General features: G+C 59.8%; 1 protein-coding gene across 5 annotated transcripts in view; it reads right to left on the bottom strand.

The window, feature by feature from the left end:
• The window catches only part of TACC1 (transforming acidic coiled-coil containing protein 1), a 37,193-nt gene extending 24,487 nt beyond the window's left edge, over nt 1–12,706 (bottom strand). Inside the window, exons 1-2 of one of the 5 annotated variants that reach the window (XM_075043441.1) lie at nt 10,855–11,126; nt 1,852–1,970 (exon numbers count right to left, since the gene is read on the bottom strand). In XM_075043441.1, coding sequence (XP_074899542.1) covers nt 1,852–1,970; nt 10,855–11,111 — 376 coding nt within the window. In that variant the 5' untranslated portion in view covers nt 11,112–11,126. Of the gene's footprint in view, nt 1–1,851; nt 1,971–2,612; nt 2,853–10,854; nt 11,127–12,471 lie in introns of those variants that run through there. The other 4 variants (XM_075043443.1, XM_075043444.1, XM_075043440.1 and 1 more) reach the window with 4 other exon arrangements.
• Nucleotides 12,707–20,077: the final 7,371 nt, after the last annotated feature.

Here is a 20,077-nt window from a genome sequence, read left to right on the forward strand (position 1 = left end):
CTGCTGTGCCGGGCTGGCCTCGAGGAACTGCTCATCCCAGGATGCAGGGGCACAGGAACACCGTGGGACGGTGACACCCTGGAGTCTGAGGCAACACGCTTCCCTGAGCAGAAGTTTTGGCAGAAATGATCCTCATACCTGCTAGGAAAGCCTTTTTCTCCCCTCTCCCCCTCCGCAGACATTATTCTCCCAAAGTAAAGATGTCTCTATCATCCCTTCTTAAAAGGGAAGGATTATTCCAAGAGCTGCGATTATCGGAGGCGTGAACCAAGCGCTCTCTCCATCAAGGCAAACAAACCTGTGTTTTCCACAGGGAAGGATGGGCACCCAGATCCATCCTAAGAGCGAAACAACACCGCAGGAGATGGAGAGCCACAGCACCCTGTTACTGCCAAGGTCACGCAGTACTTGGGCTCCTGCACAGGGAGGACCCAGGGTCTGGTTCGAGCTACCACATTCCGAAACCAGCCGAGCCATAAGCCACCAGCCCGCTGTTGCGAGCATTCAAGAAACACACAATACTGCAAGTCGCGTACCGGGGGCCCTGCAGCAGCGAGAGGCAGTCGGGCAAGAGAGGGCAGAGGATGCTCAGGATGGCCTGCCCGGGACCTTGCACCCCCCATGCACTGCCCCATGCCCCGGAGAGGCTGCCCTCCCGCAGACACCCCCGGAGGCTCCCAGACGTCCTGACATTGCCCAGTCACCCCGCTCTGCTGAGAGAGCAGATGAAAGGGGAGGTCTCCTCCCTGCCCTGCTCTGATAACCTCCAGCCGTTGCTGCAGAGGTGCCAGAGCTTCAAAGCCTCCTCCTGGCAGCACGAAAACAGACATAAACATGAAGCTCAGCCACAGGCACCAACTGCAATTCCCCCTGGAGAGAAGGGTATGACAACGGGGGGGAGCTGGTCCCCAAAAGGCCAAGGGTTAATGGGGAGCCGTACTCAGAGGAGCGGCGGCCAGCGTGAGACACAAGGACAAACCAGCAACAACACGGGACCCCACTGGCAAAGGAAACCCTTTGCGTTTTCAGCAGATCCCTCGCGATTTCTCCAGAAATGGGGTTTAGCAGCGTCGAGCTCTTACATCTTTAACAGCAGCCACACAGCAAAGACACCCGGCCGCTAACTCCAGAGAAGAGAGACCCGTGCAATGAAACCTCCATCACCGACCGGCCAGGGGGAGGACACAAACCCAGCACCACGTCAGCTCCTGCGCAAGAGCCAAGGGCGAGCGGCATGCGGGGCACGTGTGGGGCAGCTCCCACTGGCCAGTAGCCCACTGTCTGCCTCAGGCAGCGACGGGAGGCTGCCCTGAGCACCGTGCTGTCTGTGGGGGAAGTGGCAGAGGGCAGTTGAACTGACAAAATGATTCAACAACATCCGCGGTTCCTCTCGATCAATCCATCGCAGCTGTCCCGGCTGCAGCCTCTGCATCCCTGGGCGCAGCCTCAGCCCGGCTCGGCAGCTCACAAAACCCGACGTGCAGAGCCTCTCGCTCTCTCCCCGGCTCAGGGACAGAGGAGGGTGCGACCGGTGGTTGCAAAACAGCACGATGATAATTTTGCACTGCGTAGGCATGAGCCAAGGGGGGCAAATTGACCCTTCTGAGCCTGCAGCGCGGCCCCCTCCCTCCAAAGCGCTTCAGTAAAATCAACGTTTCACTCAAGTGAGAGAACAGCCCTTTGCAGAGTGCACGGCCCCGAGTACTGGCATTTGAACCATCCAGGCCATTAACCACAAAAAATGTGGCAGGCATTATTCAAAACAAGCGACTTCTCCTCCTTGACCCCACCCTGCCTTTCCGCATCCGGAGCGGGGAGCCGAAAAGCAGAAGGTGCACGCTGGCTCGTTACCTTGGGTCCCGGCCTCAGGCTCCGGCGATCCCGGCGGTGGCGGCTCGCAGAACTCCTTTAGTGGCGAGCGGGTCGGCGTTTCTGCTTCAGGGGTCTCAAAATTACCTTCGGAGTCCGAGCTGCCGAGGGGGGGGGAAAAGAGTGAGGAATTACCGCTTTCAAGGCTAGCTCTGAAATCCTCCACACTGCCTACACACCCAGCCAGACCGGCTCCCGGGCCGGCCGGCCATGGGCATCCTGCGGCGGCCGCTCTCTCCTGTCCAGCGGAACACGCTAGCAAAGGGAAAAGGGAGAGCAGGTGAAACAACATCACGAGCATCCCCCCCCCGCCCCCCGTACCCCCAAACCCTCCTCTCGGCCGAGCCTCCGGGATTGCTTCCTCCGGGTCTCTCCCGAGCTATCTGAGCATCCAACACGGACCTCCAAGGACACGACAGCCCCGGCGGCATCTTCCCCGGGCGGGAGCGAATTTGGGAAGCGAGCCTCGACGCTCCCGCCTTGTGCCCACCGGCATCTTCCCGGGGAGCTCCAGCCACCGGCACCGCTCGCCCCCCACCCCGGGCTCCCCAGGCGCGGTGCAGGATGCGGCCCCCCCCCAACAAACCCCCGGGGCAGCCAAGCTGATGCCGGGCAGCGAGCGGGGCAGGTTGCAAGGGAGCTGGCAGGCAGGACGCGCTCGCAGCCCCGCACGGCCGCCCGTCCACGCGTGGGTCCCGCGTTCCCCGTGGGACGCGCTGGCGAAACGGCGGCGGGTCACTTGCCTGAAACCGAGAGCCGTGCCTTCGGCCGGCGAAGAGCCTTCCTCCTCCTCCTCCTCCTCCGCCGCCCCGCCGTCCTCCCCCTCGGGGCCACCCCCGCCCCGCACCGCCGACCAGGTCCACCGGGCCCACTGCACCGGCGAGAGGATCTGCCAGGCGCTGAACGCCATCGGCCCGCCGCTCCCTTCTTCTCCCTTCTCCGGTCTCCGCTCCCCGCCGGGCTCTCACTGCGGCCGCGCCGCCCCCATCGCCGCTTCGCCGCCAAGGGCCTCCCCCCCCGGACTGTACTAACTCGCCGGCAGGGAGAACGCCCGCCCCCCCCCACCCCCGGCACCGCCCGGCCGGGAGGGACCGACCCGCCGGAGCCCCACCACCCTCCTCTTCCTCCTCCTCCTCCTCCTCCTCCTCCTCCTCCGCGGCCGTTCCCTCCGCTGGACGCGCCCGCCGGTGCGGGGCGGGATGCGGGGGGGGGCGAGGGATGACAGGCGGCCGCCGCTGCGCACCCTCCCCTCGCTCTCTTCCCTCCCCAGGCGAATTTTCCAACCCGCTTCTTTCTGCCCGGAGCATCCCCTGAGCCCCCCCCAGGGGCCAGCCCCGAAGCCACTGTCACCACCACCCCCCAACCTGCGCAAGAGGCTGTGAAACCAGATCGCCCCCCCGCCCCGATTTATTATCAGGGCTGCACCTGTGCTCTACCACAGCCGGCGGATTCCTTCCACCCTGAACACCCCACGCTCACGGGGAGCTGCCCCCCCAAGGGTGAGCGGTGTGTCCGTCCCCACCCCCCCAGCAGCCTGGCTCCCAGGGCAGGGGGGCTGCCCGCGGGGTCAGGGGCAGGGAAACACCTGCCCCTTCCATTTTCCAAGGAAATGCCGACTTCAACAGCCCTGGCTGATGCTATATCCTTCCGTGGCAGCAAGTTCATTTATTTATTAAACTATTGTTGTTTAAAAATAACAGCCAGCAGTCCCCGCAGAAATAAACACTGCCAGGCTGGCCTCCCTCGGGAATCTTCCCCCTAATGAGGGCTCCCACTCCCAAATTTATTACCTCCCACATGCTCGCTAGAGAGAGGAGCGTAACATTACTGATGCCACGCAGCGTCCGAAGCGCCGCGAGGAATGTCCGGGGCTTTGGCCGCCGATCTGTTACAGGGAGCGGCGTTACCAGCTCTGGGCAGTTGCTGCCGCAGCTCCCCGCAGCCCCGGGCTGGCTCACCCCGCTGCCGGCGGCAGATCCCAGGGATGACCTGGGAAAGGGCAGACAACCGTCCCGCTGCAAAACCTGCCCGGCCCGGTGGGAAGAAGTGCTATTGGCCCTCAGGAACGACACGAAGCACTCACGTGGCAGGCCGAGACCGCAGCCCGATGCTTTCCTGTGAATCATCAGCCGGCTCCGAGTGCAAGAAATGCCTTCACATGGGCAGAGAGACCTCTGGGTCAGACCAGACCCATCCATCTGGTCTGGCTACCTCTAACACCGGCCTCCAGCAGGTACTTCAAAGGGCTCATTGCTCACTGCGGAGCATCTCAAATAACCTCCCTACAGGGATCCTTTCCTCCAAGCTTCCATCTGTTGGTGTCCTTATTAAATATATGCATCATTGCTGCACGCTTTTACTGTCTGGCCTCGGTCAAAGAAAATCTCTTACCCCCTTACACGATGCTTCCAAACTTCCCCAAAGGTACCTCTGGCTCAGCCAAAGCAAAGGTGTTGCCAATTCCCACCATAGGTCAGCGGCAGAAGCAGCCGAAGTGTCCGGACCCTGGGATAACACCCCGGCCGCAGCACAATGCTGCCCTCCCCATCACCAGGGCACAAGGAGCCCTGCAAACCTCCCCGCTGCTGCGTAGAGGACACCGAGCAAGAAGGGACTAAGTGACACTTAAGACAGCTTAGCCAAAAACCAAGAGGCTGAAGCAAAAGCAGAACCTCAACATCCTGTTGCCTACGACTGCTGTGAGCAGAAACGAGCAGCCTACTTCCCACCACCTGAAGTGGCAGAGGCTGATTTCTGCAGATGAATTTTACATAAGGAGATCTTTCAGCACGAGTCGCTCTGCGGCACCGCTCGCTGCAGCCTGAACTCCTCCTCCCTCTCTCCTTTCCCGCCAGTCGCTGCCCGAATCCCCGCTGACCCAGAAGACCAGCCAGCGCGATGGCATCGCCGCCTTTCAAACCGGCTGCCGGCTGCCTGGGTTCTGCCAGGGATGCCACAGAGCAAACAGAAACGTGGTGATGCGGGAGCAGCGGCTGGCGGGGGTGCCAGCGGCAGGAGCGAGCTGCCTTTGCTGCAGAGGGGAAGGAGCTGCACCAGGCGAAGAAAAACGTATAGACTGACTTCTAGGGCCCCCCCCACTTGTTGGGCGAGGGAATTAGGGCGCATGAGCGGAGGAAATCGGCAGCATCTTTCCATTGTGAAGGCTACACACGTGCAGAGTGCGCCCAGCGAGGACCCCCCCCCTGCTCCCACCCACCGCCCAGAGGAAGGAGAGCGGCTGGCAGGAACAGGATCAGCAGGACTGAACCACAAAGCACCAGCACTGGCTGCGAAGCTCCTGACCTGCAGGGCCCTGGGGCAGGAAGATACCAGAGCAGCGCAAGAGCAGAGCCTGCTTCCACTTGCTGTTTATGACGAGCAATTAAGAAAATGCCTCGAGTGGCATTTTCCGGCTTGGCACCTGACCCAGCTTGGCAGCAACGCTGGCTGCAAATCAAACGCTGAAGAGATAACCTGACTTTGTCAGTCACACACCGGTGGCTCTGGCTGCCAAACACTGCTTGGCGCAGTCAGCAGACACATTTCTGCAGAGCAGAGGGGACGATGACCTGTTCGAAAAAAAGACCTGCCAGCAGTTTCCATCTGCACGGTGAGCTGCAGCCTGCACGAGCAGCAGCTGGACGGGCTGTCCTTTGCGCTGCTGTCACCTCCCACCCCAGCCCAGGACTCCACTGTGCTAAGCACCGCACAAATGCAGAGGCTCAGGGAGAGGCAGTGATGTACAGCCTACGTATCGATGTACAGCCTACGTATCGATGTACAGCCTACGTATCGATGCACAACCTACCGATGTACAGCCGAGCACCCTCCTGCCCAAGCGCCCAGCCTCTCCTGGTTGGGGTCCATAAAAAGGGCAGATCTGTGGGCGCAGGAGGAGAGTTTGATGTAGCAGCATGGTGGTCCCCAGCCCCAGGAGGCTCTAATCGTGGGCACCCGGCCTTGCTTAGTAACTATTTTCCCTGGCTTTGCCTCTTTTTAAACAAACACTGTGGGTTACGTAAGTAATATCCTCCATCAGCTCTGCAAGCACGCGGGCAGCAGATACCCCGAGAAGGGATTGTTCGGGCGCTTGCAGCCCTTTCCCTGCGGATCACCGCTCTGGGTGGCACTGGCCAAGGGCCATCCGAGTTGCTCCAGGAAGGAGCGGCGGGAGCAGGCAGCACAGCACACTGTCTCTGGCAGCGGCAGCAGTGAATGACCTAGAAACCACCCACAGCTCACACGCTGCTTTGGCTTTCCAGGGAAAGGGGAGAGCAGCAGCACCCCGCTTCAGAGCAAACAGGTGGAGCCCCGAAGATTTTGGAGCTGGAAGAGCCCCGGCGTCACAAAGGCTGCAAAAAGATACAAAACCTTGCTCACACTTCTTATGCTGATCCTTGCAGGAAGCTAGCTGCATCCAGGGATAACAGCTCTGCGTCCAGATGGACTTTCCCTTCTTTTATACTGGGATGAACTTCCTCCTGTCTGTCTGGCAGCAGTGCCTCTGCCTGGCTTTGTGTCCCAGAAACACATTGTGCCTGATTTTTCTCGCTGTTACCACACCTCAGTCCCTGGGAAGGGTGCAGGTGATACTCTGCAGAACAGGTATCACACAGCCACGCTTGTCATGTTTGAAGCTGCAGTGCCGCGGGTTAAAGTCAGGCGTGCACCTGGAGTTTCCATTCTTGGCCCTTTCATTAGGCAGAAGAACATCTATTTCTGACTGCGGAGCTTTTCTGGGTACGGCACAGCAAGCCAGCGCTTCCATTTCTAGCTCAGATCTTTTGTGGGTTTTCATTTTTCTTTGGCACTCCTGCCGCTCTGCTCCTTCACAGTGGGGCCATTCGCTCCCCCATGGGGACAAGGGTTGAGGTCCCCACAGCCAACCCCGGGACAGGGCACAAGGATGGCACCAGGACCCGTGCCCCAGTGAGAGGGGCCTTTGGCAGGGGATCGTGGGGACAGCCCAGAGATCTGCACGCAGATAAAATATGAATCCATATTTCACTGCTATGTAAGTCTCCTTAAGAGCTTGTAATAAGCACTTTATCCACACAACATTTATCTCCTCCAGAAAAGAAGGTGCAAGGTGTTTCAGGAGAACATTTTTCTGTTGCTGTCTTTTACGCCACCCTGTTCTATTTATCATGTCTTCCTCAGTTTAAAGCGGGCCTATGCATCAGTAAAAAGGTAAATTACTCTCTGTCATTGCATTGTGAAAAATGCAAACTTTGGGAATTAAGAGAACTATATACACACAGGCTTATGCGTGCCAGTGACGACGTGCAGCAAACGCTGGGGAGAGGGATGGTTTCATAATACATTTCCTGACCTTTGCAGTGACACTGAAAAGATTAATGCTGGTACCTCCCATCTGTGACTCACCTGCTCGGGCCACAGAGCACATCCGAGGAGAGGCTTAACCTCTCTCTTCCCTAACAGCCCAAGTTAGAAAGGGAATTGGGCCCTAGGAAAGGATAAGCAATGGGCAAGCAGAAAACCAAGGCCATGGGTGGCACCAGCCGAGGGTCCTGCCAGGGGCGGCGGTAAGCCCCAGGCGTGGCAGCATCCCAGAGCATCCCTGAGCATTCCACGGGTGCAGCAGCATCTCGGAGCATCCCTGAGCATTCCATGGGTGCAGCAGCATCCCGAAGCATCCCAGAGCATCCTCGGGGCGCAGCAGCATCCCAAAGCATCCCCGGGGCTCAGCAGCATCCCGGAGCATCCCCCGGCCGCAGCAGCATCCCGGAGCATCCCTGAGCATTCCATGGGTGCAGCAGCATCCCGAAGCATCCCAGAGCATCCTCGGGGCGCAGCAGCATCCCAAAGCATCCCCGGGGCTCAGCAGCATCCCGGAGCATCCCTGGGGCTCAGCAGCATCCCGGAGCATCCCCGGGGAGCTCGGTGGGGCAGGGCCGGAGGGGCCAGGGACGGCCGGGCGGTACTCTCGCTAGAGGGCACTCCAGGATGGGATTTCCAAGGGCTGCTGAGAATCTCCGGCCTTTCGGGAGGCGGGGGCCGGGGCTCTGCGCCTTCCCTCGGGCTCGCCTCGCCCCGCAGGACCCGGGAACGGCCGGGACCCCTCAGCCCGGCTTCTGCCGTGTCCCCCCGGGTGTGCATACGGGAGCTGGGCGGGCAGCCTGCGGGAACGATCCCCCCCACCCAGTGCGATGCAGCACGGGAGGCGGCCGAGCAGAGCCCCGGGGCCGGGGCGATGCCCTGGGAGCAGCCTGGAGGATCCTTTGGCATCATCTCCGCCAGCCCTGGCAGGTACATGGCAGACACCCCGAGGTCCTTCCCGCACTGCCCTGCCCAATCCTGCCTCGTAGCCCCTCACCCCAAACCCCCTCCCGCAACACTCGTGCGTGCGAACGGGCCCACGGCCAAGCGCGGCCCCACGCGTGGGGATCTGCGGCAACCGCAGCCACGGAACGCTTGGCAGTTGCTGCAGGTGCGGGGTGGAAAGCAGCAGCCGGCCCGACCCAAACCCCGCTGGCTTTTTGGGGCGCGTTCCCACCATCGCGAGGAGGCGACTGCCAAGGGACAGGGCAGGACGGCGGGAGGGCAAATCCGCCACAGCAACGTTCCCACGTTCCTTTTGCTTCTCTCGACCTTGGCCGAGCCGCAGTCTAGATACGGATCACGGGACCCAGAAGCACAATACCGAATGCCCTGGAATTCAAGGCAGAGAAAACACGATTTCCTCCCATCTCGTGCTCTGCCGCTGCCGTCTGCTTGCCAGGGCGCAGCAGGAACCGGGGTGTCACACGCTGCGGCCCTGCCCCGCAGCACTAGAGCGATGCCCAGCGTGGGACAGCGTTGCTGAGCAGCTCAGCTCCCCCAGGACCCTTCACAGCCCTGGGATGTGACAGTTCCCATCGCTACACATTCCATCAAAATAGCTTTACAAAAATAGAAGTGAAGGACACAACTGTCACATATGAGCCCAGACACCACCAAGCCGCCCCCAGGCTCCAGCTGTCTTTCCCCACCATACCGCCTTCAAATTAATAAATAAAAACATTTGTGGCTGCATTAAAAGGGACCGAATGCACTGCTGTTCCTGCATTTTAAAAATGACAGCCACAGCTTAATCTCACTGATGCTACTCGCGTGGATGTGAGCTCATGCAAGGCAATTCAATAGGAACAGGCTCAAGATATGAGAGTTCCAGCCTGATTTTCACACTGATGGTTTATGAACACAAGCATCTGCCTTCGTCTTGGTGCTTCTTTACTCCCCTATCAACAACTTTGCTCTGTTTGCTAAAAATATCAGTGCTATGCGGCAGGAATGCTCTTATCAGGTGTTTGTCAGGCCTTGGCTCCCTGATTTTAGTCAGGACTCAGTGATATTGGGAAATGCAGGCAGCACCTCAGCCCCATAACCTGGGGTGCCGGCAGGGATGGGGGGCAGCTGAGGAGCGAGGACTGCAGCCAGCACAGGGAGCAGGGCGAGGGAGAAGATAAAGGGCGGGGGGGAACAAAACAAAATTTACTCAAGGTGGAGCAAACAGGTGGGAAGGAGAAGCAGCCAAGTCTGACGGGGCAGAAAGGAGCGGCTCCAAAGCACACAGTGAACAACAGGATGGTTTTTCCGCCTGGGAACCCCTCTAATTTGTTTTTAGGAGAGCACTGCAGGGAAATAAAGGCAGGACTGAGCAGTTACAAGGGGAGAACGCACTTGTTTGCCTTGTCGGAACCCAGTGTTTGCAAACAGAGGGATGTTTGTAAGTGTTTAGAAGAGCAGCAGCTGGGCTCCAGGTCGCCTGCTCGGTAAAGCCTGGCAAAGGCTCCAGGACAAACGCAGCGCTCAGCCGGGCACCAGGTCCCGACACCGGGCCAGCGTCCCCACAGCACCGGCCAACAGCATTTGGTTCAAAAAGCAGCAGCAAAGCCCCCGAGTACGGCTCACCCTCTGCGTCGCAAGGGTGGCTCGCTCCAAGAAAATATTTCTATGTTCCAGAAAGTGTTTTGGCTGATTTACAGATAAGATGCCTCCAGTTTTCCTTTCGGTCACAGCTAGCGTGCTTCCCCTTTTCTCTACGCTCCCCAAGCCGGCCGGTGAGCCGCAGGTCCCCCAGCCCCGATTTCCACCAGCCCCCCCCCCCAAAAACAACCTCCAGCCAGCTCCCACCTCGGCATCCACTTTTCTAACAGCAGCATGGGGTCCCCCAGCTCTTTGCTGGGTGCCCTCTCCCCAAACCGTGGTGGGGTCTGACCTGCAGCCGGGAAAGGGAAAGGGGAAGGGGAAAGGGGAAAGGGGAAAGGGGAAGAGGAAAGGGGAAGAGGAAAGGGGAAGGGGAAAGGGAAAGGGGGAAAGGGGAAGGGGGAAAGGGGAAGGGGGAAGGGGAAAGGGAAAGAGGAAAGGGGAAAGGGGAAGGGGGAAGGGGAAAGGGGAAGGGGAAAGGGGAAGGGGAAGGGGAAGGGGAAGGGGGAAGGGGAAGGGGGAAGGGGAAGGGGGAAGGGGAAGGGGAAGGGGAAGGGGGAAGGGGGAAGAGGAAAGGGGAAGGGGAAAGGGGAAAGGGGAAAGGGGAAGGGGAAAGGGGGAAGGGGGAAGGGGAAAGGGGAAGGGGAAAGGGGGAAGGGGAAAGGGGAAAGGGGAAAGGGGAAAGGGGGAAGGGGAAAAGGGGAAGGGGAAAAGGGGAAGGGGAAAAGGGAAAGGGGAAGGGGAAAGGGGAAGGGGAAAGGGGGAAGGGGAAAGGGGAAAGGGGAAAGGGGAAGGGGAAAGGGGAAAGGGGAAGGGGGAAGGGGAAGGGGGAAGGGGAAGGGGGAAGGGGAAAAGGGAAGGGGAAAGGGGGAAGGGGGAAGGGGAAAGGGGAAGGGGAAAGGGGGAAGGGGAAAGGGGAAAGGGGAAAGGGGAAAGGGGAAAGGGGGAAGGGGGAAGGGGGAAGGGGAAAGGGAAAAGGGAAAAGGGAAAAGGGAAAGGGGAAAGGAAAGGGGAAGGGGGAAGGGAAATGGAAGGGGACCCCCCACCCACACTCACCGGCGTTGCGGGGTCCCGGACTCCCGCGGCTTCTGGCTCTGGGCCGCCCCCATGACCGGACCGGACCGGGCAGCGGCCGCTCTCGGCCGGCCCCGGTTGCGTCCCCGCCTCCGTGGGAGGGTGGGCGGCTCGGTACGGTACGGTACGGTACGGTACGGTACGGCCCCGGGCAGCCGCCTCCCCCCGCTACCGCGCCGGGCCGGGGATACTGGGTGGTACTGGGACCCTTCACAGGCAGGATGCAGGCAGCTGCCCATCAGGCAGCACCCCCGCACTGGGGTTTTTTTCCCCTTCGGCCCGAGAAATGCCAACCTGTGGTAGTTGACTCCTCGCAAAGGTAAACGCTGCGGGCAGGCTGGTTTGTCGGTTGTTTTGCGGTCGCAGCCCACACGCCGCTTTTGGGCTCCGGCCTCGGCTTCTGGCACCCTGGGCTGGCAAAAATCAGCCGTGAGTTCTGAAATCCCTAGCTATCGGCACGGCTTCTCTGGGTTACGCCAGATGCCCATCACCGAGGCGTCTGACCATCTATTCCCCAGGCTCCCAGGTAATGCTCCCCACTCCCCAGAGCGCACCGCTGGGGCTGGGGCTTTGGCAGCAAGGATTCCGGAGCTGCATCCCACCGCAGAGCTGCCGGGACGAAACTTTGCGGCCAGGTTATTAACAACAGGTCAGCGCACAGCCTGGCGTGGAGGAGCCAGCATCCCGCGCATGTTCACATCAGCTCTGTTGGACTTACTCTGTCTCTCTCCCTCTTTTCTTTCGCCCAGTGACTTTGACATGACGCAGATTTTAACGATGCAAATTTGCTCTAGTCCTGAGACCAGAGTGCTTCACGCTGCGCCCCAGAACTGCTTGCAGGGGCTGAACTTCCTCACCTAACAGGGCTCCCACCAGACCCCAGCCACCAGCACACCCTCTCATACTGCATGTTCCATGAGAAAATGGGGTCTGAGCCCCTTATCTGGGGCACTCAACCTCAGTCAAGAAGCCCCAATAAAGCACCGATGCCACCTCTCCCCTTAAAACAGTCTTTCCTCAAATCATCCCTTGAAGGGGAAGCCAGACAAACAGCAAGCCCCCGTGCCAGACAGCAGCCAGACCCCTTTGCGGGGGAAGATTTAACACAGCAGTTTAAAAGCACAGAGGTGACCCTGCTAAGGAAACGTCCTAGTTGGATTTATTTTAATTAAAGTGCCTGAGAGAACATATCCATTTCTGACACCATTTGGGGCTTTTTACTTCAGAGAAACTGAAAACTCAAATATTAATCTTTCTTTTGTCAGTCAGGGTGTTCTGGCTTGCGTTGCATTATTTTTTGGCAAGAAAAGTGTTGACACCCTTGAAAGCTTTCACCTTCCTAAAAGAAAAGAAAAACCAACAAAAAGCCAAACACAAAAAAACTGATCAAAACCAACCAAACCTTCCTTGGGTGAAAAAATGTCCCAACCAGCTCGACCGCCCTCCTGCCTGTGCAAGCGCCCAGCGTGCCCGCAGCCACGCACACCCGCGCAATGAACCCCCTTTTCCGCTTGCACGGGGGCTCCTGCGACCGCCGCAGTCGTTCCAACGGCCCCGACCTCCCCAAAGCCCACGACATCCGATAGAAGGGAACGTTACCTCTGCCACTGGCGTGCCGGGAGAGAGGCTGGAGGCTGCGGTCGGTCACCGTGGCCGAGTCAGGTGACGACCATGTGGGACGTGGTGTGGGGCCCCTGCCTGCTGCATGTGGCTGCATAATCCCTGGCGGTGGTGCAGGCAGCAGGCAGGCAGCACCCGTGCACTGCCGTGCAGCCCGGGTACTCCCCAGCCCTCCGGGAGGTGCTGGCAGCTGCCTGCACCGCTGGCCATACGTCCCCTGCGATGCCCACAGCCTCCTGGTAACGCACCGCGGCCCCAGATCTGCAACCTGGCAGCATGGGGTCTCGCTCCGGCCCCTCTGCTTTCCCCTGCCAACCGCTGCTGGGGGAATCTGGCCGTGCTGGGAGACGAGCACATGGGGGCTCTCGAGCCGGAGCATGGAAGCCCAGAGCCCTGACTCAACTTGTGGCAGGTGGGTGAAGGAGGCGATGAGATGTATTTTTGCATTCCCAGGCCCAAGACGCAGAGCTCAGAGCCGTCTTTTGGCTGCTCCGATGTTCTGCATGTGTTTGAAAGACCGACCGCCACATCCGTGATGTGCTGTGCCTTGCGTCACTGCCCATCTCCTCCACCTCCTCCGCTGCCCTGCCTGTCGAATGGGGCAGGAGCGACCTCCCGGCAAGGCTGTGCGGCACCGGAGAGCTGCGGTCCCCTGCGCAGCATCCGTGCGCGGACACCGTGCCCAAAGGCTGGGCTTTGGCATGGACAGCCTTCCTGAGGGCTTGGCCCTTTTGTTTCTGTGCCTTTGGTTTCAAAAGAATTTCCTGCAGACGTTTTCAGGTGGGGCAGTTAGAAATGCTGCCCTTCCTTGCCTAGGCAAAAATCCTGGTGTGCCTGCAGATGCTGAAACGCTGCGGTTTATAGACACACTTCAACTCAGGCCTCCCAAAGCAGACTGGGGGGCTGCCTGGCACCCACGCGGGCTGCAAAGCTGGGATGCCGTATCCAGCCTTCAGTGATGCATCTCAGAAACAGGCTTTCATGAGGTCTCGCTGAGCCAAGGACCTCTGCCAAAAGACAGGAATTCAGTATTCCCTAAGAAATCTGTCCTGTTGGAGCAGGGATCTGAACTAAAGAGGTGAACCCAAACGTAACATAGCGGCTTTCTCCTCATCAGGCTACCCCGGCACCGGGCGAGGGAGCCAAGGCTCCAGCAACACGCACACATCGGCAAACGGGCATCACGAACGCTGGGCAGGGCTGAGAGACGCTGGGTCGGATGCTGAGCAAGCTGGGGGACGCGCAGCAGGTAACGTGCCAGCGCTGCTGCTCTGTGCTCGGCTCTGGCTGGAGCTCGGCTATTTCAGCTCCATCTGCAGCCCCGGCGCTCCTTGGCAAGGGGCCGCTCCCTGCGAGCAATAAACACATACAGAACTCTGGGAAACTGCAGGCTTTCCGGTCAGACGCTGCAAGGGAAAATCAGGAGGGGGAAGGCACCAAAATTAAACGAGGATTACGTAGCACCCCAGAAGAGAAAACTGGTTGCCAAACACCAAGAAGCACAGAGTGCCATCCCACACCACCCTCCTTAGAGCTCCCTCAGCCCGACAGACGTTGGCAAAAACCTAATTAAGCTCTCGCAGCCCCTCAGAACAACAGCGAGGGTCAGCGTCACCACCTGCAAGCCACAACCTCAGCCTCAGAGCAGTGACAGGTCTCGTTCAAGGCCAAGAGCCCCGGTCCAGCCCCCAGCCGTGGCACGGCCCCGCTCCGACGGTCTGGAGGCGAGCACAGCTGCAGGAGACAGCTTTGCTCCCCAGCTGCGCAAAGTGTCACAAGACCTTTAATAGTCATACACGGCCATGAAACTCTGCCCGGAAAGCCGTTCCCCTGAGGACAGGGGCTGGCAATGCCCACGGAGGCTGTGGGACAGAGGCACAGCAAGCACGCTGCGGAGAGAGGCAGGCAGAGATCAGGCAGAGCTGCAGAGCAGCCAGATGTGCCCCAGCTGTGGGGTCCTACTCACTCTGGGGCCCTCCCGCTGCTTTGCTGGCAGAGCTCGGCTCAGGTGGGGTTCCCACATCCCCTGCCCGTCCGGCACCCTGAGGAGCACCAGAGCCGGCTGGCCGGGTGACTGCTGTCTGCAGAGGCAGATGGTAATAATTACCCATACGCTAATTCCATGGAAATTTCCATGTGCCTGGGAAAGAGGCACACCAAGCCCTCGCCGCTGCCTGGGGCAGAGGTTCGCTGTTGTTTCCGGGGACTGTGACTAAGAGCCGGGTCTGTCACATGGATGGTGTTTAAATGCCTCCTTGGAGCCTCCCATCTAAACACCGCTGGCTCCAAACCTGCCCGAAGCCGGCACCGCTGGGCTGCAAGGTGGCCAGGGAGGAGTATCCGGAGCACCTCACCTCTGCGGTGGGCTCCCCAGTACCCCAACCTGCACCCACCTGCGTCGGCAGAGCAGCAGCAAACCGCCTCGGAGGGAGGACGCTGTGCCCGAGCCCTTCTCCACCTGCACCTTGCTCGGAGCACCGGCGGCATCTCCCCTTTCAGCTTCCCAAGGGGGTCCCGAGGGAGGGCAGCCCCTGGCCCAGCTGGGCAGGCAGAGCGGAGCTGCGTGCCAGCACACAGCATCGCGTCGTGCTCTGGCAGCTCCTCCTTAGCAACACAAACAGAGCCACAACACGGACCTTGGAGGCAGATACGATCGCAGCCCGGCGCGAAAGCTCTGGCCGGGAGCCCGGAGTGCCCACGCGGCCCCGGCCGGCTGGCAGGTGCCGGTGTCCTGCTCCGTCTTGGGAAAGCACCACGAGATCGAGCTCTCTGGCAGGGCAAAGCGGGGAGAAGGTTGTGCTATTCGAAGGTGTCTTCCAAGGTCTGCCATCGCAGGGGGGCTGGGGGGAGCTGGAGACCAGCTCTGCACCCTGGGGTGGCCGAGGAGCCCTCGCTCCCTGCTCTCCTCCTCCCTCCAGCCTGATGCAGGCAAGCTCTCGGTGAGCATCCCGGCCCTCAGCTCCCTTCTCCTTCCTACCTTTGTAGCCGCAGACTTGTCCTGGGCTCCGTCACTCTCTGCTACCTGTCCCGGGGCTCCTTCGAAAGCCGCTTGTGTGAGCAGCTGCCTGGAAAAGGAGCAGGGAGGAAGGAAGGGGATGGACAGCGTGGGGAGGGCCAGGCAGCGGCGGGGTGTCTCGGTGCACCCTGCAGCCTGGGGGAAAGGAAGGAGGATGTTTTGTAATATTTGGCGAGCGCTTTCACGGGCAGGGAGAGGAAACCGGCGGGGCAGACGGTGCTGGGCGAGCCGAGCCGTCCACGCAACGTTGCTGCCGTGCCGGTACCGGAGCCTCTTGGGCGAACGCCTGGATCTCATGCCGTCTCCTGCTGGGGCCCCACTGGTGTCATGCCGTAAAAATGTGCTCTTGGCTGGAATTTGGCAGCCTGGCCTCTGGCGGGGAGGGAACCTCTCCGCTTACAGAAGGAGCGGGAGCTGTGGCCCCGGGGCTGCGGGGAGAGGAGATGGGGAGCTGTGCCTGAGCTCCCGCACGGCTGGGGAAGGAGGGCTGGGAGCAGTGGATGTGCCTACGGATTGACGCCTTGGAATGCTGCTTTCCCTCAGCTGCCCCGCGTGAGGGCAAGACAGGAGGACAGGGACGGACAGAGCCACTGAGTTCCCCAGAGAGGCTGAACAGGAGGGGGCATTGCCCAGCGCACAGGGTACCAGAATTGGGGCAGCGCTGGGACAGCCCGGAGTTTTAGCTGAATAGCAGGGGATGCGTTTTGGAACAGAGGAGGTGTTTTCCTTTCAGGTTTTGAAGGCTTCGGTTGGGGCTTCACCCCAGCAAAGGGTTTTCACAGCAGGGGCAGCTTCTCTGGCGAGCATCCCCGCATCCCACAGCCTCTCCTCTCCAGCCAGCTCCTGCTGTCCCCTCTGGGGCAGACCCCACCTCCACCCCATTTCCCAGCCCCCTGAGGCCATCGCACCCCCCAGTTTGCCCAAGCCCAAAGCGTCCCCGAAGGGCACACCGGGCAGGACTCAACCCCGCACACGTGCAAGGAAATTAGCTCGGGCCTTTTGATTAAACAACCCCCTGGCCTCATCCCAAAAGGGTCCTGCGAGAAGTGCCAGCCTGACTTTGGCTGCAAACCGGCGGGGCTGGATGTGGCCCTGGTGTCCCCCCCAAGGCCGGCGGTCCGCTCCTGCAGAGGGAGCGCAAGGAGCGGGAATGAGCGACGGGCTGTGCCTCAGCCATCTCGTCCTCGGGAAAGCACCAGGCAGGGATGTTGCTTCCCAAAGGGAGAGGAAAACTCTGCTCAGAGAGGGAACTTCCCTCCGCAAACAAATTCTGCAGGCTGCTCCCGTACTCCTGGGCCGGACTCTGGTCCCTGCCCTGTGTCCAGAATTAACTTCCCGAACAACCCGGGGACCTGCAGCAGCCGTGCGGAGGGAATAAACCCAGCTCTCTGCATTCCCACCTCCTGCAAAAAGCAGTGGTTGGGAGGGACTCCGCTGTGCCTCGCATGGAGAGGGACGTGGCTGGGGCGAGCAGGGTGGGGGGGTGACAGCCCACAAGCTCCCATCAATTCTGCCTTCTTTTGGATGCCCGAGCACCCTTCCCGGCCACCCATCGCTCCCTCCAGCCAGAAGGGCAGAGTGCGGGTACCTCGACCAAGGAGTAGAGGTTCCACTCCTTCATCTTGCTTGGATAGCTGTAGTGTCTGACCCGAACCAGAATCCATGCTCGGCCAGGCTTGGCTCTGCGACCTGCCAGCCCCCGGTGCCCTCCCGGTCATGCCAGACCCATGGACCCCACTGTCTCCCCAAGGTTTGGGGCAAGAAAACGGTCCCGGCTGCCGGAGCTCCCCGGAGCTCGCTTCGGCAGAGGGCAGTGCTGCTCGCCTGGTTGTCTCATCGTTGGCCCGAGTCCAGCCTCAAACTCCCATCTCCCAACTTGCTCTTTCTTTTCAGCTGAAACTTCCTGTTAGTTATCATTTTCATTCTTTACCTCTTCAGCAGTGCAGAAAATTGGCACTTAATTCGCCCTGCGAGGCTGCGTGGTGGCAGCTTAATTGACCCTCGTTGCATCACCCTGGCCACATCTCGGTCAGTGAGCTCAGCCTTGTGCCACATTAATTTCCCGTCCACTCTTTGTTTATCTGCCCTTTTCAGGGACGCTGCTTGCGTTCAGCTCCAGGCGAGAGTCCTGGAGAAAAACCCACTGCCATGGGGCAGGGGTGGCCCACGCTGCCCAGCAAGCTGCAGGGGTCCCTCCCGGGTCTGCATTCAGAGAAATTTGGTTTTCTGCAGCTCTCCATCTTCTTTTCTTTCCCCAGGTCCGTGCCTTCCTCAGCTGTTCAGCAGCTCGCTCCAATCCCAGCACATTTCAGCGTCCCACCTTTGATTTGGTGTGTTGCAGAACGATGTTGCAACTCTGGGAGCTTCCCCAAGCATTGAAAATCAGTCAGAAACCTGAGCCTTCAGTTGCAGCCCTGACACTGCCAGTTGTTTTCCAAGCGCTGGTCCCAAGCATCTGGCCTTGCATGAGCTGGAAAGATCACAGAGCGTGTCAGTCAAAACCAGAGCGGCGAGGACCAAGTGGCACACTGACCAGAAAGCTTATAATAAAAACAGATTTATAGCAATCACCCAAACATCGTCTCAGCTTAGCTCCAATTCCCTCATTGCATCATTTGGGGCAGAGATTGCTGCATGAGTACCTGAAGTAATTGGTATTCAGAGCATAATAAAACTCCACGTGTGGTTCCCGATCCAGGCAGGACTGCATTATGGCAGTTGTCTAGCAGGGGAATGAGACTTTCCAGGTGAATGAAGGAAATGCATATAACTCTTGTTTTCGGATATTTCTGAGCACTGCTGAAGAGAGGTGGGCTGCTCATTTGCTCCTCCGTTGCGCAGGAGACCTCTGCCACCAAGGCTGCGCCCAGCTGTCCGCTGCGGCACGGAGCCGGCTGAGCACCCGTGGCACGGCAGGATCCTTCTCACCCCGCTGGGCTCTCAGGGACGTCAGGATCACACCAGCAGGAGCAGGTCCCAGCAGATCTCCCTGGAACGTGGAGGGATGGGCTTGGATGCGGGTTCCCGGGGCAGGGCTTGAGGCAGCACCTTCAGCACCGTGCATCCTGGATGCTCTCTTAAGGAGGAGGGCTTTCTTCCTATTTAATACATCACCACTCAATTTGCATTGGACCATGGAGTCCTTCCAACACTCAGAATACAATGAGTTAGTATCTGCTGCTCTGGAGTTTGTATCCAGGCTGAAAACCCGGCCAGCTGGGAGCACGCTGGGACCAGGCTCAAGTACAAAGAACAATGGGAAGGCACGGTGAGGGGTGGATGGAGAGGCAGGATCCAGCCCTCGGTGACAGCGCTGCATCTGGGGCTGCTCAAAGCTCTCTGATTCTCCACCTAGAGAGGATCACAGCTTCCAGACCCTCCTTTTAACTCTGTGTCTTGTCCCCTCGCTCCCCTTCATTGCGTTTTCAGGCAGGGGGGTTCTGCGTGCCAAATGGGATGCTGGAGGAGGCGCTGCTGCCTGGATGGGCTCCAGATGCAATGCAGCTAATCCATTTTTATAGCTGGGAGCAGGTGTCTCGTGCATCACAAGCAGCCAGTTTAAAGACCACTCTTTTCATTTGGCCACAAGCACTGGAGAAGTCCGAAGGCATTGGCCACGACTCGATGCCCACCAGCTCCAGAAACACCCTCTGGGTGCCCCATGGGGCCGTGGTTCAGCACTCACGCCTCTGCATGGCTGCATCACCCGATTCTCACCTGTACAGCAGGGTGGGCTCCGGGTGCAGCTGTAGCATCGGCTGGCACCCCCCGGCCAGGGGCATGGGGCCATAGGTATGCCCACACCTTGCTCGTGTGCTTCAGAGCTGGTACCTCTGGCACCTACGGCAGCCTCCTGTAGGCTTTATGGCCTGACCTGCACGTGCATAAAATGAAGAATACAGCAGCAGATCTGGGGAAAACCTCTTTTTTGCCTGTACTTTCCTCCAATTCCTATGCCTGTGCTCACCTTCACTGCACGAACAAGGATATGTGCAAGCAGAGAGCGCCCACGTGTCCGGAGGATGCGAGATCTGCAGCGAGCTGGGGAGACTCAGTACCTGCGGGGAGGAAAAGAAAAATATCTGCTGTTGGAGCCAGAGATAGGAAAGGCCAAAGGGTTTGTTTTCCATCCCCAGACCGCAGCAATGTGGTGAGTGGAACCCGGTCAAGAAACCCCATCCAAACCCACAGCTCCTGAGGTTGCTCTGGGCAAACAACACCTCGAAAGGGACTTCTGTCCCTGCCTGCCACATTTCCCGCTCCGAGAGGGAGAAGGGACCCATTGCTGGGGCTTTGGCACTGCCTCCCCCACCCGGGGAGCCTTGGCCATGCCGTGCAGCGGCACCCGGCCACGGCAGGACCGATGCGCAGCCCTGGCGCTTGCCACGGGTGACAACCCTGTCCCCAAAGTGGCCAGAAGCACTTGGCTCTCTGGACGAGATGCAGCCATAGATTATCCAGCTTTATCGAAGGCAGCAGGTCCTGTGGGGCTCAGGGAGACCCCGGGAAAGGGCTGGGGGGGGGGCCCAGCAGTGGGGAGCAGCCCCGGCCAAGGAGTTTTGCCGCAGC

The sequence above is a fragment of the Buteo buteo genome, chromosome 12, assembly GCF_964188355.1.
Source record: "Buteo buteo chromosome 12, bButBut1.hap1.1, whole genome shotgun sequence".
NCBI lineage: Eukaryota > Metazoa > Chordata > Aves > Accipitriformes > Accipitridae > Buteo > Buteo buteo.